Genomic DNA, 27686 nt, shown 5'->3' on the forward strand with positions numbered 1-27686 from the left:
TCAAGTTAAATTTATGGTGGAAAAAGTGGCATTGGGGTAGGATTCCTCTGAGTAGTTTAATTTCTCTCGTCAATTCTCATACCAAATGGTCCATTTTCTTGCACAAATCATCTGGGGCAGGTATAATGAGCCATTTACAGCCAAACTGCCAAGAGGCTAAGTCTCACGCCATCTGAACAGAGAAAGAGATCATGAAAATATTTTCTTTCAAAAGTCAACACTTGTAGGTACCTGGCAGGTTTGATGGGTAAAGGGTACAGGGTTTCTTTGTAGATGGGCAGCAACATGGATGTATTGTCTCCTTTTACATATCAGTTGAAAACTTTTTACACAGTAGAGACCTTTTCAATGCACTTCTGTGGCCACCAGATCAAGCAATGTACATTAGGGAACTGCCAACTCTCCCTGACACATGACAACACATGTATCTCAAGAAGTACACTAACAGATTTGGGCCACTGAGCAAACAGTAATGATTGTCATTTGTATTTGGGAGATGTGTGGTTTGAATCTCAGCTGGGACACCAACTGAGGTTTGTCATGGTTTTCCTCAGTCTTTCATGGCAAATGCCTCAAATCAGATGACTGCCTCAGTCCACATCCTTCCAAGTTCATTATTCATTAATCATCTGACCATTACAGATCTACTGATTAAAATCTGTGACAAATCAAGGGAATCTCTGTGTAAAAAATTTTATTTTGTTACGTTATGATCTACATACACATTCATTCTCATTACTGATCTATGCTAGCTGCTGTTTGAAATGACCTCCTGCACTGCACAGATACAATCTTGCCCGTTTTATAACAAGATTTGTTGACTTTCATATGCCCTCAGGATTCTGTTTGTTGGCAGTATCCATGATGTTCCACAACAGTTTATCTCTTTTCTACATTTATCTTGATAAACAAACTCCTACATGTATACCCCAAGAAACAGTCAAGAAGAGTGAGCTCTAGTCAATAATTAGGCCGAACCTGTGGTCCTCCATAACCATTCTCACATGCAAACTGTTCTTGTACTTGTTGATCCAAGTGAGGCAGAGCAAAATCCTGTTGTAGCCACATGTTTGATCTGGCTTGGAAAGGAATCTTCCAAAACAAATGATAACTTGAAGTGTTCTGTCTTCTGGGATATAATGCTTCAAGCCGGGTTCTTGCTTGGCTTATTCTTTAACCCTGAAGAGGGAAGCAAGATGTTTCTCCAACATGTTGGTTGACTTCCAATAGACTACATGGTATTACACCCCAGAAGACATAACTCTTCCTGGCCCCTACCAGGAATTGAACCCAGATTCATCAAACATCCAGCCCATGGCCTAGACATTATATTGTCTGAACTATTCCAGTATTTTAATCAATAATTAATACTTAAATCTGACATAAGCCAAAAGTGACTCATAAATGTGTAAATATGGGATATCTCCACATCACAACTTTGAGCCACCTCATTGTGCAAACAAAGACAGAAGGCATTGACATGTGTCAGAGGTTACATCAAGAATTGAAAGCAAATGGATAAGTAGCAAAATATGACGGGTGCTTCTTACAAACAGCATTAACATGAAATGTACTGATGGCACAAACAAATGGCAAACATAGTGAAGGGGATTTGGGCAAGAGGCTTCACACTACACAATCTGAGGTTCTCAAAGAAGTGAAGATCCATGCTGTGGTTGTCTGGGCTATGGTATCATACAGTGTGGTAGGTGGATGCTGTTTCCAAAGAACATACTGCCTTCATCTTCAGGGTTCAAGTAATCAAAGTTGGGAAAGTGGCTAGTTTTTTTTTATTTTGTTTTATTTCTGTTGATCCATACTGGTACAACCATTGGATATAGAAAAGTAAAAAACGAATACAAGATAATATAATATTAATAATAATAAGATATGCAATCATTAAGATTTTGTAAAGAAAAAAATAAAATAAAAATAATAGAATAGTATTGATACAATGATATTACTATTACCATCAGAAATATTTATCTAGTTTTATGCATAAAAATTCATTCACAGTACAAAAAGAATGTTCATGCAAATAATATTTAATGCTTTTTAAAGCTTTTGATATCACATGATAATTGAAGAGCTATTTCAAGGAAACAGCGGCTCCGGTCTAGAAACCAGAAATTAACGGCCGTGGGGATTCGTTGCGCTGACCACGTGGCACCCTCTATCCGCAAAAGTTAGCACTGAACTTCGTCGACAAGCGGTGGTTGCTCGGTCGATATCGTTCACTTGCAGACTAAAATAAAGGAGTTTTTTTTGTATCACATGCCAATTCCATAATATCGGCTGGAAGATGGTTATATATCTTAAAGCCTGCGTAGTCAGGACTTTTATGAAACATCGTCAAGTGAGTCGTTACTTGATAAAAATTAGAATTATTCCTGGTATTAAAATTATGAATTTCAGAATTTTGTCTAAACAGTGATTTATTGGTAATGATAAACAGAGCCAAGGAGAGTATGTACTGAGATGCTAGAGGTAGTATATTTAAGATTTTAAAAAATTTTCTGCACGAATCCCTGGGTCTTCCTTCCATTAGTATTCTAACCATTCACTTTTGGAGTTTGAAAATATTGATACTGTGGGAAGAATTTCACCAGAAAATTAATCCATATGTTATAACTGAATGAAAATAAGCATGATAGATTAGCTTTATGGAATTTAACGATAAGAAAGGTCTGATTGCTCTTGCAATATAACATGCTTTGTTTAATTTGGAAGTCAACATATTGATGTGACTCTTCCAAGACATAGTATTGTGAAGTACTAGCCCAAGAAACTTTAGTTCAGTAGTATTGGCAATAATTTTGTTGTTATATTGAATTTGTATTTTGGAATTAATAATATATTTAGAGTGGAATCCCATTCAATAGGTTTTGTTCAGATTTAATGAGAGTAAATTTGCATTAAACCATTTCGTCACACTGGTGAAGACTGACTTAAAGTTATTTCCTAGTACAGTATTGCTTTGATTACTGACGATTACGCTAGTATCATCCACAAATAAAATTGGTTGGGGGTTTACATTAATGTTCAGATATTTTATAGATAAAGGTAGGTCGTTGATATATAGTAGGAAAAGTAATGGTACCAGGATAGATCCCTGGGGAACACCATGTTTGACCAGCCCCCAATCTGATTTACTCCTATCAAAGGGTCCATTTTTAATTACCACCCTCTCATATCGATTCTGGAGATACGATTATAATAACATATATACATTGTCAGTTATATCATAAAATTCAAGTTTATATAAAAGTATTTCGTGAATTATGCAATCAAAAGCTTTCTCAAAATCGAAGAAAATTCCACATACTTTTTTTTATTGTTAATAGCTACTAAAATTATATTAAGTTATATGACGCTGTTTTAGTGGATAGTTTGGGGTGAAACCCAAATTGTTCATTGACAAGGATATCACAAGCACGAACATGTGTCAATAATCTTCTAAATATTATTTTTTCAAACACCTTGGAACATGAAGTTAACAATGAAATTGGTCTATAATTTGCACAGTTCTTCTTAGCGTCTTTCTTGCATATAGGAGTTACAATCGAGTATTTCATATGTAAGGGAAATTTACCAGCTAAGACTGCCTTATTGAATATATATCATAAAGGGGTATGTATGGGGCACTAATCTAGTTATAAACAACAGAAGAAGGGGAAATGGGAACAGGTCATGGAGAATGGTCAGTTACAAATATGAACAGATTAGAGGACGAGAAGGATTACCAAGACTGGCAAATGGGAACAAAGGCCATGGGAAGAGGAAATACTCAAGGACAGAAGGAAGAAAGAGCAACAGCGGCCCTTCTGTGGGGCACAGACAGAAGAGCAAAAGTTCCCAATTTCTTTATCCCTTATGCACAACCATCCCCTTTCCAAGCAGAGCTAATTAAATCCTGAAGAAAACATATACCCACATACATGGTGTCATACCCCAACAGACCACAACATTAAGTATGGTTTACTTTTGGCTCTGTTTTGATATTAATAACATTGAAAACATTAGGGGTATATGACAGATTTTTAAAGACGTTGATGTATTAATTAATCCAATATGATGAACTTATTTATATATTTCTCAGATGGGGCAGAGGGAGGCATGATGTAAATACAATCCACATAACTGTTTCTTAACACACATCACATTTTTAGTAACTAAGCCATATCAGGATTGATTAGAGGTCTTCAGAATTTCAGAGTTTCCAGTGACAGGCTGTTGGTAAGCAACAAAAACAATAAAAGAATCATAAAATATCACAAATTGTTTGTCTTTGCACAGGATATTCAGAAAGTCTTCTTTCTGCTCCTCCTTCTGGTGCTGATAGGAGAATTCTTCAGTGCCCCAGCTATCACACTGGCTGACTCAGCTGTTATCACCATTCTGGGTGAAGATGCTGACCGTTATGGACATCAGCGCATGTTTGGATCTCTCGGATGGGGGCTTGCCATGTTCTTTGTTGGTATTGCTCTTGACCATTCTACTTCATTCCCAGAACATCCATGTGGCCCAGATGCTAAAGAGAAGAACTACACCATTTGTTTCGCCACATTCTCAGTGCTGATGGGTGCTGCATTAATAACAGCAACACAGATCACCTTCAGATATGATTTTCCTCCAGAACCAGAACAAAGTACACAGGAAAAGCAGCCTCCAGAGCTCTCACATGAAGATGCAATGCAACAGCAGCTGGCCCAACAGCTAAATCTGCCACAGCTGGCAGACACCAACAGCTTGCCTATACCAGCCAAGCCAGCTCCACCCCAGCTGCAGGTAAGATATATGTGATCCTGGACCTGGAAACTTCTCTGGTAGGTCAAAAAATATTCATTACTGTGATAACAAAAGCCTGCCACTGGACACCACCCTGAGACAGAAGAATCAAATTTATACCTGTGCAACCCATTTTTCTAGGATCAATCCTAATATTATCCTTAAAACATGCCCCTGCCTCACCAGTCAGTATTTCCTTTCAGGTTTATTTCACCTCTCTCATATGAGCTACTTGCCTTGCCCATCTCATTTCTGTGGGGGCATTGAATTATTAATGAATCTTCTAGAAGCCATAAGTGGAGATATTTTGTAAAAATAGAAGGTGGAGAGATAGGGTTCTGTCAGTGAGCTTGTCATGAAATGGACTGTAAAATGATTTATTTAATTGCAAATTAAATAATATCTTGAACAAAATTAACTGACTATAATTATGGAATATTCTTTAACATTACAAGAACATGACAGTAGCTAGGTACATGAATTTTAATAGAATCTGGAATGAGACAAAAGTGTTTCATTGGAATGTCTATTCAGAGTCATCAATTTGTATAAGAAAAACTGTACAAATTTGCAACAGAATGTTACATTCCTTTAGAATGTAGAAGGTTACAATTATGATTCCCTAAACTTCACACTTTGACATATTTGATGAGACTGCCTGGAGATAGTCACAAATGTGGACTGAAACATGTATCAACTATCAAATGAAACCAAAGCGAGCAGCTTGATTGGTTTACTTTTACTGCTGTGTTGACGGCCAAATACCACCAATCATGATACACAACTGAATGCAAGCAGTGAAGACTGTTACAATACATACTCCACGTTGCATGTGAAAGATAAAATGCATACATTCTATTGTCAGGGCTATAAACTGCGATTTATGATTTATAAATGAAGAATTCATGCATATGTGTGTGTTCAATCTTCTTCGTTGGTACTGTTTCTGAAGGTATGGACCATGTCACTCACTGTGTTCCAGGCATATTCATGTCGACTTCATGCAATAATACTGTTCTCTTTCTACAGACAAAGATGTTCGCACAGACAACACGAGAAATTCCTGAGTGGGTCACAGTTTTGAAGCAATTTGCCAACCTTAAGTGTGGTTCATTCCTCTTTGTATCTTGGTTCATGGGATTTGGCATTGGTCTCATCTTTACTTTCCTCTTCTGGCATCTCCAGGTCAGTCAAATGTAAATCTGTAAAATTAACTAAATTCTAAGCGCTTTCTTTATAATTAGCAGACTATCATGGAAGAAAAAACTGTTCACTAATTTTATAATACATTTCCTTGGCTGCAACTTAACTTTGGCTTCATGTTCCTGTGGGAAGTCCATAGGTAATTCAGTTAGTTACTCATTCCAACATCAAAACAGTTCAACTCATATTCTCCTGTACACAAAATGATTAGTTCTCTCCTGTCTGCTCGCACAGGCAATCAACTGAAACACAAATCCAGCTAATTTAATAATCCTTGTCCTTAGGTTTTCACAGTGGGAATGTAGCCCCTTAAGTGGCGATATCTCTCCGTGTGGATGTAGGTCAGAATACCTCCACTGTAACCCTGTGAATCGCAGAATGTGACAGAAAGGGAACCCAGTGCCTGGGGGTATAACTGGGCCACCATGTCACTGGGGACATAAATACAGGGACCTAGTCCTCCAAGTTGGGGTTGCACACAAGCCTGATGACCTTGCTCTGTAAAAAATTATTGTTGTGAAATACAAAAAAGCGAAAACCAGATCATATTTGGCAGAATCTTCTAAGGAAGGCTGTGACTCAAAAAGGGCCCTTTTGCGAATGATGGTGATGATTAAGTGGTGATTTCAAATGTCATTTTGTATTCCCTAACATACAGCATTCATGGTTCTTGCACCAAGGCAGCAGTGATGAATTATTTCTTATGGTGCTGCCACCTACTGATAAACATAAGAACTATATGAAAAAACTGTCATAGAGCCCAGAAAACACATGGATGTAACAAACACTGTGCAGCACTGAACCCATATGTTTTCCGGGATATACCAAGTAGGTACAGAAAGTGATACATGAAAAACATTTGGGAATACTACTGACATGGTGTACAGCTTTAACTTTTTGTAATCAGCCAAGCAGCATTCTACATGGCTTATTCCTGAAAGCCAAAGTTATACAGTTTTCATGATCTTACAACAAACATTCACACCATACTATATAGGATTTAACGTTCTAACAACAGGGGTTATGAGGAGTTCTTATATTCTGGGATACAATGCCATGTGGTACATTAAAAGTCAAATGACATTTAGGAGGAACATGCAGCCTCCATCTTGAGTAAGAAGAAGTAAGGCAAGCAAGAAACTGATATGAAGCAGCCAGCAAGGAGAGTGCATGTCTTGCAAAAATATGGAATCATGCAGAGACAGACAGGACCTTGGAAGCCAGTCCATTAGTTCCCACTTGCTTTTTAAGATAGCCAAGGTTGACCAATAGGAAACAGAAGTGTGACTAGGTTTGGCTCTTGAAAGGGCTGGTTGGTACATATGGGAACATGAGAGAGAGAAGTCACAGGTGTGTGTGGTGGGCAGAGAACCGAGGAGGGTGGGTGATAAGTCATGAGTGTGGGTTGTAGGCATGCAGTAGGGGTTTAAGATTAACAAGGACTATGGAGGAAGACCAGGAATGGAAGGAGTGGATAAACTTAAGCATAATATTTGGATGACAATTACCTCTATCAGGGCCAGTAGACTAAAACTAGTGTCAAATAATTATGAATATTGTATTCCAGCATCATAGTGAGTATGAACAACTTCCACAACAAGCTCAACCTACAACAGAACACAAAACAGAAACATGCAAAACAACATATATGTCTTAAGTGGAACATGTAATCTACAAAACCAACACAAGATAATGCAAGAGAAGACCACCTTTACTGTGATCACAAAAATAACACAATTTCAATAACAACAACTACAACAAAAAACACTTTATTTAACATTTTCATATTAATATTTTGCATACAGTTTATACATTAGCATTAATATTGGTAAATAACATGTATAACCTCACCCAGATTTAAACATCGGCCAATGTAGGGGTACAATAGCAGGAAAGTAGAACGTGAGTGTAAATATTTTATTTGATGATGGCCATAAAGAGCTGAAATCTGTCGTAAAATATTATATAAAGTTTATACACAAATTGTGGTGATGGAGCCAATAATAAACAATCTCATCAAGAGACTTTAAATTCGTGTAAGAACAGTAAGAAGGTGGTCACTTTTGAGCATCTACTGTGATGAAAGAAATGAGTGTCAATGTTTATAATTGCACTACATTAGCCACAACACAAGAATTCATTCTCTTGGTAGATGATAGCTAAGGATCAGGCTGACAGCATAAGTCAGACAATGCAGTCTTTCAACGAAAACTTTGTACCACCTCATGCCACAAGACCCTAATGCTTTTATATCATGATACTTCACTGAATTTCCTCTTCAAGAATAACTTGCAAGGAATGTATAACTTTTGTAAAATTAAGAATCAGTGCCTACAGTTTACATTTACATTTAAATTTTCATCAATCCAATTAACCTCCACAAAGGGCCAGATATAATATATGTCATACATTACAAATTCATGATGACCACACAACATACATCCTTGGTCAAATATAGTAAATAATCAGGCCTCACGCAGACAGCACAAGTTGTCAAGACATCCCACGTGGGCTGTGGAAACACCACAGTCACCTTCTTTCCAACCATAACAACTACATGTGGCGCAATTGCATTCCCTACCATTATACATACATTGACCAGCCATATCATCAATACAATTTCATTATAACATATTAAAATTCATAACAAACACAGACATCATACATACTGCCACACATACAACAAGCAAGTCTCAACAACATATAATACAAGCACACAGACCATTTATTAACTCCTAACATTTGAGCCCCTTGCATGCTCTACAAATTCATCAATAGAGTAAAATACATTACTTTGTAAATAATTTTGTAAAACAAAATTAAATTCTTTTTATCATTTTTTTAAAACTGTGCTATTTGATGGCAGTGTTAAATAGCTGACACCTGAATAATACACCCCTCTCTGATAGGACAATAAATGTGTTGTAGGTACATGAAAGTGGTCATTCCTTCTTGTACCAATTACATACAGAGTTATTGGTCTGAAACTTATCCACATTATTAACAACAAATGTCATCAATGAGAGCAAATACACACATGGGATTGGTAGTATGTCAAGCTTTTTAAATAAGTCTCTACATGTTTGAGTTGGGCCCACTCCCATCATTATTCTTATTATTTTCTTTTGCATAACAAAGACCTTATGACTGTCAGATGTATTTCCCCAATATATTATTACATATTTCACCAATGAATGATAATGTGCATAATATACAGCTTTAAGATTATTAATATTTAATATATAAGATACTTTTCACATTAAAAAACCATTTGTGCTCAAATTACAAAGCAAATGATCTATATGTCCCTTACAAGTCAGATGGTTGTCAAGCTGCAGACCAAGAAATTTTATAATTTCTACTTCTTTCAGAGCTTTGTTAGAAAATAGTGTATGAAGTGGGTAGCTCATAGCTGCTTTGGGGGTGAATATTATAATTTTTGTTTTATCCAGATTTAACACAAGTTGATTGTTTTGAAACCACATAAACATATGATTAAAAACAACTTCTAATTTTGTTTTTAAATTATAGTAGTCTTTAGCTGTGCAAAGAATATCTGTGTCACCTGCAAACATAAAAACTTCAGAGATTTTACTTATTTCAATGGTGAAATCATTTATGTATATATTAAACAGTAAACACTGAACCCTTAGGCACTCCACATCCAACAGATTCCCAATTGGAATAATATTTATTATTCATATAATTTAATTTCACTCATTGTTTTGATATTCTACACTATACCTAAAAAGAACTGTAGAAATTCTCTACGTTATTTGAAGAAGAATTACCACCTGTCTGAGGTCTCCAAATTAAAAATCCTAGTGTTGTTACCATGCATATAATTACAAGGCAACTGTCATGTACTCCTTCTATTACTGTATTCTAATAAAGGACCCACTGAAGATAACCAGTGCTTAAACAAGCATATTATTTTTCAGGACTATGGAGGATCTCCAACACTGTTTGGTGTAGCATCAGTCATCAATCATATATCTGAAATCTTTGCTTACTTCTTCAGTTTTCGACTCATCAAACAGATTGGTCACGTGAAGGTACAGATATTATATGTCTGCTCTAATGTACGTTTAGGGTAATGTGATATAGAGCAAATTCAAATTATTAGTCCATGTGCAAAATAGGGCCAAACTATCATTACTACTTAGTTATCTGAGTTTCACCTTCTTGCAAGTATATAAAACTCACCTCTTTGAAAATTCGAAATGAAACAAAGTTATATATAATCTAATATACTTCCAAATATTATTCCAGGTATTGTGTCTGGGGCTAACAGGAAATGTTCTACGTTTCCTCTACATTTCCTGGTTAAAAAATCCATGGTGGGTTCTGCCTTTTGAATTCATGCAAGGTAAGTATTAAAGAAGTTCAACAGTATTTTAACTGACTCCAGGGTATAAAAGCTGAGAATTATCCACCTCTTCTTATGGAACTCAAAAGTTCATCACCACTGCATAAGGTGTGTGTTTTAAAACAGAACATATTTCTTAGTTGTAATGCCATTTTACAGGCATCACTCATGCTGCAGTGTGGGCTGCATGCTGTTCCTATATTGCACATAACACACCCCAACAGTTGCGCAGCTCGGCGCAAGGCGTGTTACAAGGAATTCATCATGGTCTGGGTCGAGGATGTGGAGCTGTCATTGGAGGAATCTTTGTTAACTACTTCGGTAATCACAATAAGAGTTGAGAAAATATATCCAATACAATTCTAGATGTGTACTTTTATATTCAACTCTGGATTATCTATAAGTTCATTCTCTTCCCACATTATTATTTTTAATGTTTACTGATTTAATATACTATACTATACTATAAACTTTTAAGTCAACATAATGGTGTAACTTCAATAATATATGACTATGTAGGATGGCAGTGACCTTTCAGTGCTTGCAGAGGTGCGCTTCCCAGGAAAACATACCTTATGCTGGTTTTAAGAACTTGAAATTATCAGGTACTCTGTATTAACTACGAACATAATTTTTAACATTGAATGGTAAACTGTATTATGGTGACATGTCATCAACTTATCACATGTCACAGAGAGCACAATCAACCCATCATGAAATAAAACTTTGGCAGTATCAACACCTTTAAAATTTCTAACATACCTCAGAAACAGACTAAAGAAACCTGAAAACTGGCAGAATGATGTAAGAACATGAAGAATACCCTGCACCAGGTTACAGCAGTAGGTCTTCGCAGGGGCTCAGCAAAGCAGAATTTCTTCATATGCTCTCCATCTGAAGACAGAAACAAAACCCATTTCTGAAACAGTGATTTTTGTGTATAGAACTTCGTTATTGAACTAAAAAGCCATATAAATAACCTTAAACATTACAAAGACAAAAAACTCCATCCAGTGTGACTATTTAAGTTTTACTACTTGAAAACTTAGCACCCTTACATGTTTTGATCCTTACGGATCATCTTCAGAGGGAACATCGATACTTATTTGGAAACTACTATCACAATAGGTGTTCTGAATGCTAAATTACATACACACACAATGCCTGGAATACACAATATACACAAAATCCAAAATTTCCACAATCACAGCAGCTTTCCTGGTTAAAGTTTTTAAAACTTTGTTGTTTAAGTTAAAATTTATAAACCAAGTAGGTTCGTGTCATTTCTCCTATTGTCTTTCTTGAAGGGGGCTGAACTTGTGCCACCTGTCAATCTTGAGAAGGAGATTCTTNAAAAGATAGTTAACAAATATATTAAAACTAAAATAAAACCAGAAGTACAGTACAGAACAGGGAAGCTCTGCCATATCACATTTCTGTAGCCACGCAAATAAAATTAAATTCAGATGCCAGGAATATTGCATGTCCAACTGCTGAGGAGATATGAGTCCTAGATGACAGGAGCAAGGGGCCAGATCAAGGAAGGAGGGGAGGAAGAGAGTGGAGGAAGGTACAGTATATGAGGAGGGAGAAACAGCAGAAAGGAAAGGACACTACATGGTACTAAATATGTTACAATCGGTCTGATAACAATTTTTTTGTTTTCATGTAATTCCCAACAATTGTCAACCTCCAGCTCCAGTAACTACCAACATCTAGAAACTTGGAATTTCCTTTGAGGGTAAACACTTTTCCATTTGATTGAACCATGTAACCATTGCTGTAAGAAGACAGTGCTTGACCTCTATACTAGAGTTAAAATGAATGAAGCTAGTGAAATGGATAAGTAAGTTCACAATAAAACAAATCATGACAAAAATGAAGGAGTGACTGCCAGGATTTGATGCAAAGATGAACCAGTGAACTCTAATGTTTTCTTGCATTTGGACAGTGTGACACACCATACTCATATGGATCTGCCCAGCATATGAGTTGCGTGATTCCCACCAAACACCAAATGCAATTCAACCCATGGGTCAGGGCAGTATAAGTGCGTGAAGTTGAACTCTTGATGCAATAAGAAGCTGTTGCATCTTCTTCAATCAAAGTTCCTGAGTCTGTTTCTATACTTCATGAAAGAATCAGGATAAGAGATACAGTTTAAATGGTATCACCAGAAACAATTCAGATAGGCCTTTTTAAAATCATATTTGTTATTACAAATTTGAGTGAAAAACAAGGAAACAAAGCAACATTGGATCTTGAAGTGTCATTTAGTCAGGTGGAGAATCCCATAAGGAGATGATACATGTCACTTGCCAGATGGTGAAAAACATTATTTTCTAATGGCATACGTAAGTATATGCAGTGCTGGTCCATGTATACTGAAAAGTGTGGTGACTATGTTAAAAAATTATGCCTCTGTGAGTTACATATTGCTGTTGTGTTAATTTTAACAGACACATTGTGGATACTTTCTGACTCACCCTTGTGACACAGAAACTGGAAATTCAACTTCAGTTTACTTACAATTAATTCAAGTACCGTCCTGTTTTAAGTATGAGGTTCTGCCAGTATTTTCACACACACAAAAGATATCCACAGACATAACATTCTGTTAAGCGCTTAAGTGAGTATTTTTGTGTGTTTATAGAGGAAAATTAATAAGAATGAAACCGAGTGTAATATAAGGTTCAATCAGATGGTTAAAGTTTCATTAAATGAGAGCTACTTTATAAGTGTAAGATTTCAGGTTTTCACAGTGGTGACTATGAAGAATGTTGTCTTCTTGGACATGGTGCCATGTAGATATTGTGTTAAGCAACGTTTCAGAGGAACATCAGTTAACACAATATCTACACAATGCCACATCCCAGAAGACAGCATTCTTTACTTTATAGTTTCTTAGATATATGAGTACGTAACTTCAAAGGGACATATTTTTAAGTGTTCTGCTATGCGACAGTCACTTTGTGATATCAGGCATCAGGTTTATACTGAATCTTTCACTATCTTCAGAAAAAATTATGCATTATTTTTAAATTTGAATCATGACTGGTAAACATTTTTAGAAGTACGGACTCAACAATATCTGTGTTCACAGGAACCACGGCTACATTCCGGGGCTATGGCTTCATGTGTGCACTGGTGTTAGCAGCATTTGTGTTCATCAACTTTTATCGTAAGGAAACTGGTTTCGTGTCCGAGTTACCAGCCGCAGAGGACCCCCACCAGGTAAATACAAGCAGTCGATGGACCCACTCCACAAGCCCTTCTTTCAAGGCATACATTTGGTTATTAAAACGAATAATGGTTATTTTGCACACAATGAAACAGCCTATTTGAGTGGTGTCATGCGTATTAAACACTGCTCACTGGTATTTAGATAAGTGACCACAAGTCAGAAGTAAAGAAAGATGAGAACTGAGACATTTTGCAGGTGACATATTCAACAGACTAAAAGTCACATGAACATGGAGTCACAGTATTTTCCCTTTGATTTCACATTTTTAAGTATATCTTCATTACATTTTAATAAATTTGACATATTAGATTGGATTACACCAAAATTTGATTAAAAGTTTATGATACATGTGAAAATTACTTCATTTGATCTTAAGTAAAGTATGCTTTGTTATGGTTCAATACCGATGAAAATCAGAACTACCTAGCAACTTTTAGCAAAAGTCTCTAACATCTGATTTTAACAGGAAGTTCTGGGAACAGCTAATCACCTACTTACTTCCTTTCAATACTTGCTGAGTAACAGCAGGGCAGAACTTTATAACAAACAATATAATTCTGTCAACAGTGCAACTACTTTCATCACTCCTTCCCTTCACATTTCAGCCCCAAAGGACCATCATCAGTGTCTCAGCTATGCCAAAACTGTTCCACACTACAGAATGTCCATTTTTCTCATTACATATAACTGTGGTATATCATGATTTAAAATCTTGGATGTTATGATTGATAACTTAGTTCATATTAGTTAAAATACCAAATGCTGTAATTTACTTAAATTTAATTCATTAACTTTTTCGGTTAAAATTTATAAAATTCTTTTTTATACCTCTACTAGGGGCATCATCCACTTGTTCAAGCGATATAGTTCAACATCCCTCTCTCTCTGGATTTTTATACTGTAGCTGCCTGGGTGTTTGCATGTTGTTTTCCATACATAAGCCCATTTCTGGGGTTACATCTACAATATGTAAGAACCCACATATTGCTATCACGTATGATTTACTGTCTCTAGTGTTATGTTATGTTTGTTTAATTTTATGTACTCACTTTGCTCCTTGCTTGTATATCGTTCTCTCCACCTGCATATGGTGTTGTCATCCCTTGTGTGGATGTTATGCATATGTAGTGTGCTTACTCCTGTATTTATAATGTACCAGGTTGGAGGGGAGTAGGGGGAAGGGTGTGTGTATTGTCATCTTGTGTAAATCTTGTGTAATGCTTCAAATATGGGGTTGTATCAATATATCGTTCATATGCAGATTATCCCTACTGATTTCATTAATGTGATACTTTTCCAATGTATTCTAATATTTTTCTTTTCTCCCTGTTATAATTCCCATGGTATCTGCTATTGTTCCTTATGTATCTCCAGTGTTCAATATATAGTTTGAGTATCCAGAGTTACTGTTGTTACTACTAGTGTCATGAATATGTTTTTTATAGCTGGTATTGAATGTTCTTCCCATTTTTCCAACATACCTCAGTGGACAATCTAGGCATTTCATTTGGTAAATGCCACTTCTACAGTACTTATCTGTTTGTGGCCGTGGCTTTGTATCGTATTGTATTGTACTGTATTGTGTTCTGTGTGCAGAAGGCTACTTTTAATCGCATGTCCTGAAGAAGCTTTGTAATCTCTCTTACTTCTTTGCTGCTGTAGGTAAAGGTAGCCAACTTTGATTTTGGTGCTGTGAGTCAGCATGTGTAGTTTGTTTCTGTATTTGCTGAGGGGGGTGGTTTACTAATTAAATTTGTGTACTCATTACTGTGTAGTAAGTTTCTGATATTCTTTTCTCATCCTTTGCTTCTTCTGTTACTGGATACATATGCAATCAATTTAATATGTAGTTAATACCCAAGAGCTTTTACTCATATGGATGGCATGAGCTATTTGGTATTATAATGTCAGTTTGTGTGGGTTTCCAATACACTGGAAATTGCAAATTCTTTTCATAGTTATATATGATGAGAAAAAGTGGACATTCTATACAATGTAACAGTTTTGGCATAGCTGAGACACCTGATGATGGCCGTTTGTGGTGAAACAGGTTGTGAAGGGAAGGAGTAATGGAAATAGTTACATTGCTGATGGAATTATATTTTGTGTAACATATATATTAATGCAAGAGGATCCTTAAATACAACAGGGAAAACTTTATTATGCATGTATAGGCAAGTCAATGAAACAGTAATATAAGCTTCCTAAACTGCACCTGTACTGAAATGATTTAAAGTGATAAATTTTTTACTAGAGCCTTGTCAGCGAGAACAGGGCACACCAAGGAACAAGGTCCAAGAAATCAATTTGCAAGTATCCAGTAAAATAACAAGGAACAGTTCTGTTATGTATATAAAAAATGTGCTGATTTCTCTTAGACAATCCAGATGCAATAACTATTTTATCCAACAGATGAGAACTGTAGTGCAAGAGGAAGATGACAACAGATCTAGGACAGTAGAGGCTTTGTGAGACACCTCACTATCTTTTGCACCCTTTGGTACTGTGTATATTGTCTATGGCATGGTAATGAATTTTGATATTGGATTTGAAAAGCATGAAATAATATCTCTGTTGCATAGGTGGCAGAAGAAACAGCACATTTAGCTCCACATGGAGTTCCGAGCAATCCAATACCACGGGCATTATCTAGCAGTCGTCTCCATGAGCTAGCTGGGTCTGACCAATCAAGCTATGGTGCCACGTATCAGACAACTGGTGGAAACCTTGATATTCCTGGTCAACAAGGTAGAGGTTAGTCACTAGGGTGATTATTCTCATATAAAGCATAACTTGACATGTTCATTCTGTGTGACTCCAACAGACAGTTTTGCTGACAAACAACAGGCTGTATTTCTTAATGTCACCTCAAGTGGACAACTGCCATGTTCTTAATATTTTCATACACCATCCTCAGTGGGACAACACTTCCATAAACAATCTGCTGAACAGCTCAATAAATATCAGAACTGCAAGAGCACTTCAAAATTTGGCAAGTACCACTACTTCTTTCTACAGATATCTTCATTCAGTTACATTATATCACAAGATGAGGAAACACCACTAAGTGAAATGAATTAAAGGCTATGATATATATTTTGTAAACTGATGAATTTGAATGTGAAAAGATTTAGTTTAAAATGTAAATATCTCATAAAACCCAGCAGCTAACACCAAATGCCACCACTGGATAGGATTTTAACACAGATCCAAAACAAACAAACAAACAAAACGAAATCTGTGGCTTTGGTCACAAGAGAACTATACCAAGTGAGCAACTGCTGCCTGTCGGTGAAGTTAGTGCCAACTTAGCAGATGGAGGATGTCACATGGTCAGCGTCTCCCCATGGCTCTTAATCTCGGTTTTCTAGGCCGGAGCAGACAAAAGATTCTGAACTTAGTGATGGTAAGCATTCAGAGAGATCAACTCAGTCTTCTTAAGTTCTTTGTGAATATTACTTTTCATTTGTGACTGTTAGTCCTAAATATTTGAAGTGCCATATTTTGTAAGGATTTATTACTTACATTTACATTTAAATGGTCCTGCATTCTAGCAATCTGACAAATAACATACAATAAGCTTTCTCTACGACTTCTTCCACACTGATCTCCTGAGAGTGTTCAAGCTTCTGTGATTGTTTTTTTCCCCTGCATATTAAAACATCATTGGCCTAGACCAAATGCTGATGTGTTCCATCAAATTCCAGGCCTTGTGATGGCATATTTCGAAGCAGTGCCCTCCACAAATGCAAATCTGCTCAAGATTTTATGTTGGTATCATGTTGAAAGTCTACACTGCCCAGTAGTTCATATAAAATTAGTGCACACTACATGTTTTTTGGTCATTAATGTTGCAGGCAGTATCAAAGATGAACTCTGTATTATCAAATACCTATCATATCTGAATATCACTGTTACGTGTCTTCCCATCATGAAACATGTATCACACAACATGATTTTGGTAATAATTCTTTAATGTGATGAAGTTTACTAATCTCATTTAATTCCCATTATTTATTTCACATAAGCTTTCCTTTCAATTATATACTATGGCAACTGTTCTTCTTTCTACAGAATACCTTCTTATCACAACCTGTGCAGGCAACCCAATATCCTGCAGTCCTACTGTCATTCTACAGCTCCCTCATTCAATCCACATCAATTGCTTCATTAAAGAAAGCATGTCTAAAATAGTTCACTTGCCCAACAGGAGGCACCACAAATCCATTTCTTCAAAACGGTGGTGGGGGAGGAGGCGACTATAACTACAGCTATAGGCAAGGGGACACAAAAGAAGAATATATCAGACGCAATTTCCAGGTAAGAAATGTTGGACTTACATACAATACTATTCGGAGACTGGTTCTTCCAAATGTCAGTCTGACACAACAGAATAAAAAGGAGCAGTCTCTTAACTTTGTACATTACTATGCTGTACTATCCATTAACCTTCATCACCATTTGGGATTTACAGTGATGGGTATGTTTGCAGAGTATATCTCTTCTTAAACATGGCATTAACAGTACTTCAGAATTCAGTCTGCCTAGCTTCATATTTGTAATAACATCTTCTGTCCAAAATCATCAATCTTTTTTTTTGTAACAAATTATTTATAGTTATGCAAGGTTAGAATTTACCATCCATTATTTGTACTTACATTTGGTCTAATTATGTTACAACTACAAGTTGAGCATGTTAATGGATGAAGAAAATGGACTCCTGGTCTAGGATCTGAGCAGAAACTGGAAAATATGAGGCATGACACCTTTTTAAGTAATCTTCCTGCAATAATATATATGTATCTGTGCTTTCAGAGTAACATTTCAATATAAGAACAATTTCTTACATGATTTTGGCAAGAAGATATTTTTTATTAATAGATTAGCTGGGAGATGCATTTTAAAATTTCTGTTACCACTGACTGCATATGTCAGAAACAGTTTTAACTGTTGCCTAGAGAAGTTACAAGCTTCCATCACACTGCATACAAAATCTTACAGCACATGATTAAAGAGACCACCAGGACTTCAGTCAGCATCCAACATCAGTAAAAACCAACAAATAATCAAAAGCGTACCTGAACACTGGAACATTCTGAAGCCATCTGAATATCAAAGATGTCATTCAAAGTATTAGCAATGCCAATGGGCAGTCTCTCCTGTCCTTTGCCATTTTCAGATTCTCTGTAAAATTTATTCCTATAAAAAGTTGTTTTTAGTAAATCTTGAATAAAAATTGTATCAATCTCACAACAAGTCACAATTTGGTGAAGCATCTCTTAACTGCTATACATCATCTTCAGTTTTCAAAATAAATACATTTAATAATACCATGAGAGACTGCACTATTTACTCTACGTAACAATACTGAATATTACACAGATGAATAAAAACAATACTCAACTACTATGTAGCAGCAGTAGAGTGTGACCTACACACTGAACAGACTCATATTCTCTCTCTTTCTCATAGTGACATATTTTAAGCAAAAGCACAATTTTGGAGACTCAACCAAGCAGTGCATCTATCTGCCTCCCTAGTCTGGCACACAAGAAGTTAAGAGACACTGTGGACACAGTAAATTCAGCTAGTAAGTGCAAGCAAAATGTCAGACAACATTAGAGATATACAGTATGTGCCAAAAATGCAGTAGTGAAACTCACACATCTCGAACATGCATGTGCGTTTGTCAATGGGGCATAGCTCCAGCCGTGCGTGGTCCCAGTAGTGAAAAGGAAGTTGTGTTGTGCAGTTGTTGTTGGAAATGGGTCTCTCAATGGAGGAAAAAGTATTCATAGTTGAGTATTATTTTCGCTCATACATAAGTGGTCATGAAGAGGGGCAGAGTTTGAAAAAGGTGACAGAACAATTCCAAGAGAGATTTAATAAGACGGCACCAAGTAACACAGTTATGCTGTCTACTGTTACGAAATTTCGCCGTTCTGGTAGTGTACTGGGTCAATGGAAGGGGAAGTCTGGTCAACCAGTAACTGTTTTGACAAAAGAGAATCACGCACATGTTCTTCAGCAGGTGCTGCATTTGCCCCAATGAAGTCTATGACAAACGGCCTTGAAACTGAATGTCAGTGATACATCCGTTCGCCGATCGTTTAAGGACATAGGCCGATTTCCGTACTGGATACAGGTTGGATAACGCTTCACAGAGTAAGATATGTGAGCCAGGATGGTGTATTATGGAACATTTTTGGCCATGATGTACAAGGATCCAGATTTCTAAAGAAATGTGTGGTTCTCTGATGAAAGTCACATTCACTTGGATGGCTACATCAAACACAAGACAACTCACTTCCTTGGTTTTGAGCGGCCAGATGTTATTGTCCAGAAACCGTTACATAGTACACATGTGACGATATGGTGTGCTGCCTCAGCACACAGTATATTAGGCCCCTATTTCATTGAGGATGAGGAAGGCAATACGCTTACCGTCACCCAAGAACACTATGGGGTCATGGTGATCGGTCCATTTCTTCAGGATTTTAGAAGGTTCTGTCATGCATGGGGCCTTCACATGCATAGACAGTGGTATCAACAGGACAGGGTGACCAGCCATACTGCTCGAGAATCTCTAGCCATGCTGCAGGAAAACTTTCCAGGGCGAATAATTTCATGTGGTACTGACTTCCCATACCCATCCCATTCCCCCAAACTTACACCACCTGATGCCTGCTTGTGGGGAATGTTAAAGGAGAGTGTGTTCAACTGTGAAGAGCCACCAGGAACAGTGTCTGCATTACATGAGCAAATCGTCTCCTTTTGCAGGAGTCTGCAGCAACCTTTGTTCCAAGATATGATTGAGAATCTGTGTGAACAATATGAACACTATGCGTACCATGATAAATCAACATGCTAATAGTGTGTACGTTAGTTTCTTTCAGGAGAAATAAACTCACAGATGACAACAAGGTAATACTGTTTGTCTTTTCATTTCAGTACTGCAGTTTTTGGCACATACTGTATTTGCAGTTGAGTGGCTAACACTCCTGCTTCATTTCAGATCTGGGTTAAAATCACAGTTCAGGGACTGGCTACCATAACAAAGGCTGCTCACTGTTTTCCTCAGCAACTCCTAGCAAGACAGATCTCAGATTAGACCATGATTGCTTCCTTCCATACCCTTTCCAAATCATATTCAGTTAACATCAAATCATCCAACAGTATATGATGATAGGATTTGAGATTCTCACAGCAGTGGCCGTGAAAAGTTCTGCCTTCTGGGATATAATGCCGTGTAGTTTGTTGAAAGTCAACAGCAGACAGCAAGTACAGCTCTGCTTGCTACCTGCTCCATGCTGGTTTCTTGTTTGGCTTAATCTTCGACCCTGAAGACATGTTCCTCCAAAATGTCAGTTGACTTGCAGCAGACTATATGGTTATCCAGAAGACAGAACTCTTCACTGTACAACCTGAGCTATTAAGAATGCCATTAAATAAACCACAAGAATATGAACACTGAACAGAGAAAACACTACAGGTCTAATGATTAGAGGAAAAACTTTTATATAGGCCTATATAACATGAGCCCCCCATTCTCTCTCTCTCTCAATAAGTAAGTTACAAATGGATATAGAACTTAAACAAATAAGAGTACTGATTTGAAAAATGCTTTTATTTCTCAACATAATCTTCCTGTACACTGAGGCACTTGTTCCATCATTTCACAAGCCCCAGAAAACCAGCAGCATAAAATTCTTTGGGCTGCTGTTTGAACCAGGCAGTGACTTCCCTTTCTGCAGCTTTATTGTTGGGAAAATGTTCAGCTGAAAGATGATGTTTAAGAGGGCCGAACAAATAGAAGTCTTGAAGCGAGGTCGGGGCTATACAGAGGATGCTCGAGGACTTTTCACTTGAAATTTCGCAGCTTCTCATTTGTCTTGTTGGCAATATGAGGACACACGTTGTCATGCAACAGTAACATGCCTGGTTCCGACAGTAGCCCAAAGAATTTTATTCTGCTGGTTTTCAGGGGCTTGTGTAATGATGGAACAAGTGCCTCAATGTACAGGGAGATTATGTTGAGAAATAAAAGCATTTTTAAAATCAGTACTCTTATTTGTTTAAGTTCTATATCCATTTGTAACTTACTTATTGACTTACCCTCGTGTATATATTGGTCCGCAGTATGCGTATGACTATAGACAGGATTTGATTGGTGACTCAGTTTATTTGCCACTTATACACACCACTCGTAACTACAAGTAACTATAATGCTATTGCTAATCCACTCACACATGGAGCTGAGCCCTTCTTGAGAAGCTGCCGATTGTGCAGCTTCTCAAGAACTTCCCAGCATTTGCAGAACCTTAAGGTTCATTGCCTTGTTCAAAAGAGCCCTCCACTGGTCCCTATCCTGAGCCAGATCAACCCAATCCATAACATTCCATCCTCTCTCTCTCTAATAGCCATTTTAATATTGTCCACCCACCTATGTCTTGGTCTTCTTAGTGGTCTCTCTCCTAATCAACACACTTTACAGAGTAATACAACACTTGCTAAGTCAGTTTACTTTCACTGGTCGTTTCCTGGTAATGGGTCTTAACAACGGAGATTCTTCTGTGCTCACATCATTACTGTTTGGCAAATATCCATATCCTGAGCCAGATCAATCCAATCCATGCCATCCTCTCTCTCTAGTATCCATTTTAATATTGTCCACCCACCTATGTCGTGGTCTTTCCTAATCCAAACACTTTACAAATTACTGCAGCACATGCTAAGTCCTCTCAGTTTGCTTTCACTGGTCACTTCCTGGTAAAGGGTCCTAACAATGGAGATTCTTCTGTGCTCATATCATTACTGTTTGGCAAATATCCCACAACTGAACTGCCTCTCTGACTTTACAGATCACTGACACATACAGACTTGTGGCCTCAGTCTATTACAGTCTCCAGGGAATTATATGCTCCACATATCATATAAAGTCTTTTCTTCATGGCTGGATTTTCAACTGAGCATTCTTGCAACTAACTCGGCACCATTTCACACCACCCTCCTTGCCTTCTCTTCACCATGTGACTTCTGTAGAGAACTGGCTCTCAAGTGACTGTACCTTGCACGTAACATCTCAACATGGACCACAAAACACACCTTTTCCATTATTGTAGTCCAACTGTTGCATTATTAAGAATCTGCTGCCTAGCAAGGGGAGTTGCCCAGAAACAAGTCTGGTATATCCACCCATCTTGCAGTCATTGCATAACAATGGCTCTACATGACACATATACATACACATTCCCTCTCTAGTTTTAGTGGTCTGGTAGTATGTTACTACCCACACTATGACATGATTCCTATACATGTTCCACTGTTGATATAAAAAACTTCCTTTCCAGCAAGTGGAAAGTGTAGTTACAAGTAAAGAATGGCCAACTGCAAAAGAGGCAGCTGATATCAAGAACCCTGGCAACCTGAATGTCATTCAAAATTTTAGTGAACTGCAATGTGACTTACGTAACTCATTCATTAGATGACTTAAAACACAAAAAAAAAATATATAGCCTAAACCTCAATGTGTTTGGTGTAGTGACTGTCTTCATGACACTATAGGATAAGGACTAAAAAAAACAAAACAAGAATTGTGAAACATGTACAATAGGACGATGAGGGAGCCTTCCAAGCCAAAGCACGATTATGTGAATGGAATTTGAGTTACTACAGTTCCAGTTTAACTGGTGGATTGCGTTTAGCATTCAATTAGCCACTACAATGATAACAATCAAAATCATTTTATTTGTGTGTGTGACAGATGTATACTGAAGTGCTGGCCCAGTACGAACACATGAAGGCCCCACCAGCTCCAACACAACTGCACACCCAGCAACCTGGACTTCATCATGAACATGACTCCTATGACTGGTGAAATTTCATCACCCTTCAATTCAGCCCCTCAAGAGTACCATGCAGCATACATATTTAATTTTGCTCTGACAGCCTCAGTGGTAAAGTGTAGCCCTTAAACAAAAGAATTTTGTTTCTAATATACAAGGGAAAGAAAACAGTCTGAGCCCTTGCCAGGCAGGAGTTCTCAAAATGGACTCAGTAATCTCAGTATCATTTATTTAGTCTTTAAGGTCAACTAGTTCTGTGGGAATATGATGTCTGAAGGACTGAAATGCAGTTTTCCATGCAGCCACAATACTCAAGACTTGTAAGTGCATTTTGCACTATATTTAAGCATGTAAACTGGAATTTTCTTTTCTCTAAGTCAAGAAACAGAGTCCTTCTTGAGAAGCTGACAGTCATTCAGCTGGTGAAGAAGTTCCTTGCCTTTCATGAAACCCAGACATTCATTACCTTAGTCACTGGAACCTATCCTATACCAGAATAATCCCTCCCGTACCCTCACACCGTTTCTTTAAGATCCATTTTAATATCACCCTTCCAGTCATACCTAGATCATCCAAGTGATCCACAGGTTTCCAGCAACAAATTTTTCATTTCTCCCATGCGCAGTATATGTGCTACCTATCCATTCTCCTTTACTCTATCATGGCTGTAATATTATGAGGGTCATCCAGAAAGCAAAGACGGCTAGCACACATGCCCTATTTGCTGACTTTGCCTGGAACGTTTTTTTACATCTTTCCTACAGTCTGGACCTGGCTCCAAGTGATTTTCACTTGTTCACACATTTGAAGAAGTGAACACTGGTTCAACAGACTGGCGGCAGTCTTTTATGATGCAGGCATACAGAAACTAGACATACAATATGAGAAATAAATGCCTGAATCTTCATGGGGATTATGTAGGAAAACGATTTAAGGTCTGTAACAGTGATATAAAATAAATTTTCTTTAATTGTATCCATTTATTTAATCACCAAACGGTCTTTACTTTCTGGACAATCTATGTACCTATTGAGATGTTTTCAATTATACTCCTGTTTATAAGTGAAGTGCACACATTTATGGAAAATTACTGTTGTTAATCATACTGAGCACTGCTCACACAAGAAACTGAAATGTATGTATGTTATATTTGTGTGTATGCATGTGACATGTGACTACTCTCTCTGTCTTCCCCCTTACTTAGATTATATTCACTTCAATATTCAAAGATGCACTTCAGTGGAGAGTAATCACTTTCATAACAGATGAAAATGGAATTAGCATTAACCACTCATGTATTGATGGGTGACAAGCACAATGAAAGGTCAAACAGATAGCCCACAAGACTGATACGTTCACCCTCTACAAGGAATCTTACCACTGTGAGCACTTAAATAGGGATCCATTGTCACAGATCAATAAACATGCAAAAAAAAGGGGGTGGGGGAGGGGAACTGTAACCTTTCTATGCTTCTGGGATATCATACTGCTAGTACACTTACAGGAAAGTGAGAGTCTGTTATAAATAGTGTCTTTTTTACTTGGCAGGGACTGACAAAATAAACAAAAATGGAGGAAACTGTATCTGAATACCAAACTCTGGAGATGTGAGACTCCTAAATGAACATTAAATGTTTTTAGGAAGATTAACAATCAAATATGTAATCTCTAACAGAGAATTTAAGGTTGCCATGCTAAATATGTTGATAAAGATCTCTGGTGTCAGAAACAGTGCAAACATTTTGTATACTGCATCAACTATTGTAAGCCTTCAAGAGTATAACACTGGACTCTATAAATGGTAAAATTCTGGCTCCAAGAAGAGACATTAATAAACAGAAGAAATGGTGTCACGCATATACGGAAAGGATGATTACAATTCAAGTTGCTTTTCCTGCTGTTGTTTTCACTACTGCAAATTAAACATTAAGTTATGTGTGATGTGTGTTATCACTGCCATGGTAAATATGCACTGCACGTTTTCTGAAATTTAAAAATTACATGTTAATAACTTCCTATGAATACATTATTACGGTTAATGAGAATGTTATATGAGCAGTTTAGTAACTGCCATTTTAATTTTTAAATGCATTCACTCATTATGCAACAGAAACTGGTGTACATTACATTACAGTAAACTCTCGCTAATCTGGATTAATTGGGGAGAAAGGTCATCCAGATTAATGAAGCAAAACATATAGCCCTACAGGATAAAAAAACTTAGAAAACAAATGGAAAATTTAATAATATAGGCAGTGCTGATGAAACTAATTAAACAATATCACTGTAGAGCCTTTATTTAAAAATTATAAAAAGACAAGAAGCTGAAATCCAGTGTCTCCCTCATCCAGCTGAAGCCAATCATGGATATTTTCCTGTGTGGGTTCAGTCTCTCCAGCTGCCCTCAACACAGTCTAAAATTCCTCCTGCTCTAATTCCTCTTGCTCCTAAATCCCATGTGTCTTTTAAAGCATGTATTCAACTTGGATAAGAATTGTTCATGTTTTGATCCTGATTATCCAACACCTAGATTAGCGAGGTTTTACTGTTTTTCTTTCTTCTGACACCAATTCCTGGGAAAAAAAAAACCTGGACAGAGTATATCAACATGCTGTATGTTACCATCACTCAACAATGACACATCTTCTATAGAAACATGTGATTGGGGAGATGTTTAGGTGCAGCAGTATGGATTCCTCTGGGTCCCCTCTAGTGTCTCTAGTGTGTGAGCGCGAGCCAATATCATTAGGAGTCTCCATATTTAAGCAAAATATGGTTATGGTATTACAAGAAAAGTAATTTAGTGCAATTCCTGCAACCCATGACACCCTGGTACTCCAGGCAGTGCTCCCACTTACAATTTATATTACTTCACCCTGTCACTTTGTTTTTCTCAGTCAGGACATATAGAGACTGACTTCGACTGTGGTCAATGCCTACAAAACTACATGGTGTCATAACCCACAACAAACAATCTGAACTTCCATTGCTGCTGCAAAAACCTCAAATCTCCTGTTAATTCACAATAATGCTTCACACATTTCTAATTTTCTCATATGAAGAATAAAAATACAAAGTAAAGGTCATATTATGTGTGTTTAAATGTCATGCCAAAAAAGCATACAGAAAATATGGAGGTAAATGTCAATGGATTTGTGAGCTTGGCATTAGTGGAGAGGAGAGAGGCAAAAGTGACACTTCTTATGCTTAGAGCATGATTTATTATCTCCTGATATTTGAGATTTTTGCTTGTGGTGAGTTGGTGATTCAGTTCTGTGTGCTCCTGCCCACTTATAAAAGAGATACATGATTGGCTGCAGTACGGAGCAAATGTAAAAATCATGTGTGTTCAAATGATGTTTATAGGCACATAAAAGCAAAAAAAAAAAAAAAAAGGTTCTAATATTAAGTGCCACACTGAAGAATTTGGAGTGTCAGCAAAGTGGCACTCTTTGTGGAATTCCAGGGAAGAGTGCTTGTGATGTGGTTGGTGGCACCCTAGAAAGGTTTGCAGAAAAAGTCAGTTTGCACTGACCATTTAATGACCAAATAATGACATCTCACAGCTACATAAATGGGCTCAATCCAGTATACACGACCTCAATTTTGATTCTGTTACACCAAATGAATACAAGGTAGAAGAGGTTCTGTTATCAAATTGATTTACAACAGCTGAAATTGTACATGGAACTCAGCAGCTCCATACATTTGTGCCAGTTAAGAAGGAAATACTTAACACAAAAATGTTTCTGCTTCTCCTAACTACACAGAGAACCATGTGATTTTTGTGCTAAAAGACCAAAAGAATGGTACTACCTGTTGCTGAGGATTCAAATATATGGAAGTAAATTTTCTTCAACCTCACGAAGCCTCTGAATCACACAGCTATACCAGATATTCCGTGGTTTCCTCAATCATCAACTCTAGCAAAAAAAGTAGGTCCTACACTGCAACAGGACATAAACACACTTCATCTAGTGAAGAGACTAAATTCACAGCAGATAGATACAAAACATACACCTGTAACTTCCACTAACCATGACAAAAGAACTTCACACTTGTCATGTAAATTATATAACAGAAATGTTGTTTTTCCTAAGTATCGCTTTTGAGTGCTCACAAGATTGTACTGACAACTGTTTACAAGCTTCTGAACAAGTAGCTTTCTTACAATAAGATATCTTATGATGTGCTACTGAAAGGTTCCTGGACTAGGTCAGAAAAGAAATGCTGGCTT

General features: G+C 37.1%; 1 protein-coding gene and 1 long non-coding RNA gene across 5 annotated transcripts in view; one reads left to right on the top strand and one right to left on the bottom strand.

Annotated features, from left to right (window-relative positions):
* LOC111869520 (major facilitator superfamily domain-containing protein 6) overlaps positions 1 to 27313 on the top strand; it is a 45680-nt gene extending 18367 nt beyond the window's left edge. The window contains exons 3-11 of one of the 2 annotated variants that reach the window (XM_023861112.2): positions 4297 to 4788; positions 5818 to 5973; positions 9933 to 10046; positions 10264 to 10360; positions 10520 to 10681; positions 13464 to 13594; positions 16187 to 16358; positions 17815 to 17924; positions 23368 to 27313. In XM_023861112.2, the coding sequence (XP_023716880.1) occupies positions 4297 to 4788; positions 5818 to 5973; positions 9933 to 10046; positions 10264 to 10360; positions 10520 to 10681; positions 13464 to 13594; positions 16187 to 16358; positions 17815 to 17924; positions 23368 to 23481 (1548 nt within the window). In that variant the 3' untranslated portion in view covers positions 23482 to 27313. The remainder of the gene's footprint in view (positions 1 to 4296; positions 4789 to 5817; positions 5974 to 9932; positions 10047 to 10263; positions 10361 to 10519; positions 10682 to 13463; positions 13595 to 16186; positions 16359 to 17814; positions 17925 to 23367) is intronic. The other variant, XM_023861113.2, reaches the window with a different exon arrangement.
* On the bottom strand, positions 1 to 27351 carry LOC111869521. Of its 3 annotated transcripts, none has more exons than XR_002843681.2 (6): positions 27266 to 27351; positions 18683 to 18788; positions 11123 to 11254; positions 7500 to 7598; positions 5887 to 5990; positions 1 to 172 (listed from the first exon to the last, which is right to left on the bottom strand). It is a non-coding gene; the product is annotated as an uncharacterized LOC111869521 (long non-coding RNA). The 3 variants fall into 3 exon arrangements; XR_004513567.1 differs by lacking the exon at positions 27266 to 27351 and adding an exon at positions 22048 to 22274; XR_004513566.1 differs by lacking the exon at positions 1 to 172 and adding an exon at positions 2211 to 2245.
* Between the last annotated feature and the right edge of the window lie 335 nt (positions 27352 to 27686).

This window comes from Cryptotermes secundus, unplaced genomic scaffold (genome assembly GCF_002891405.2).
Source record: "Cryptotermes secundus unplaced genomic scaffold, Csec_1.0 scaffold10, whole genome shotgun sequence".
Taxonomy (NCBI): Eukaryota; Metazoa; Arthropoda; class Insecta; order Blattodea; family Kalotermitidae; genus Cryptotermes; species Cryptotermes secundus.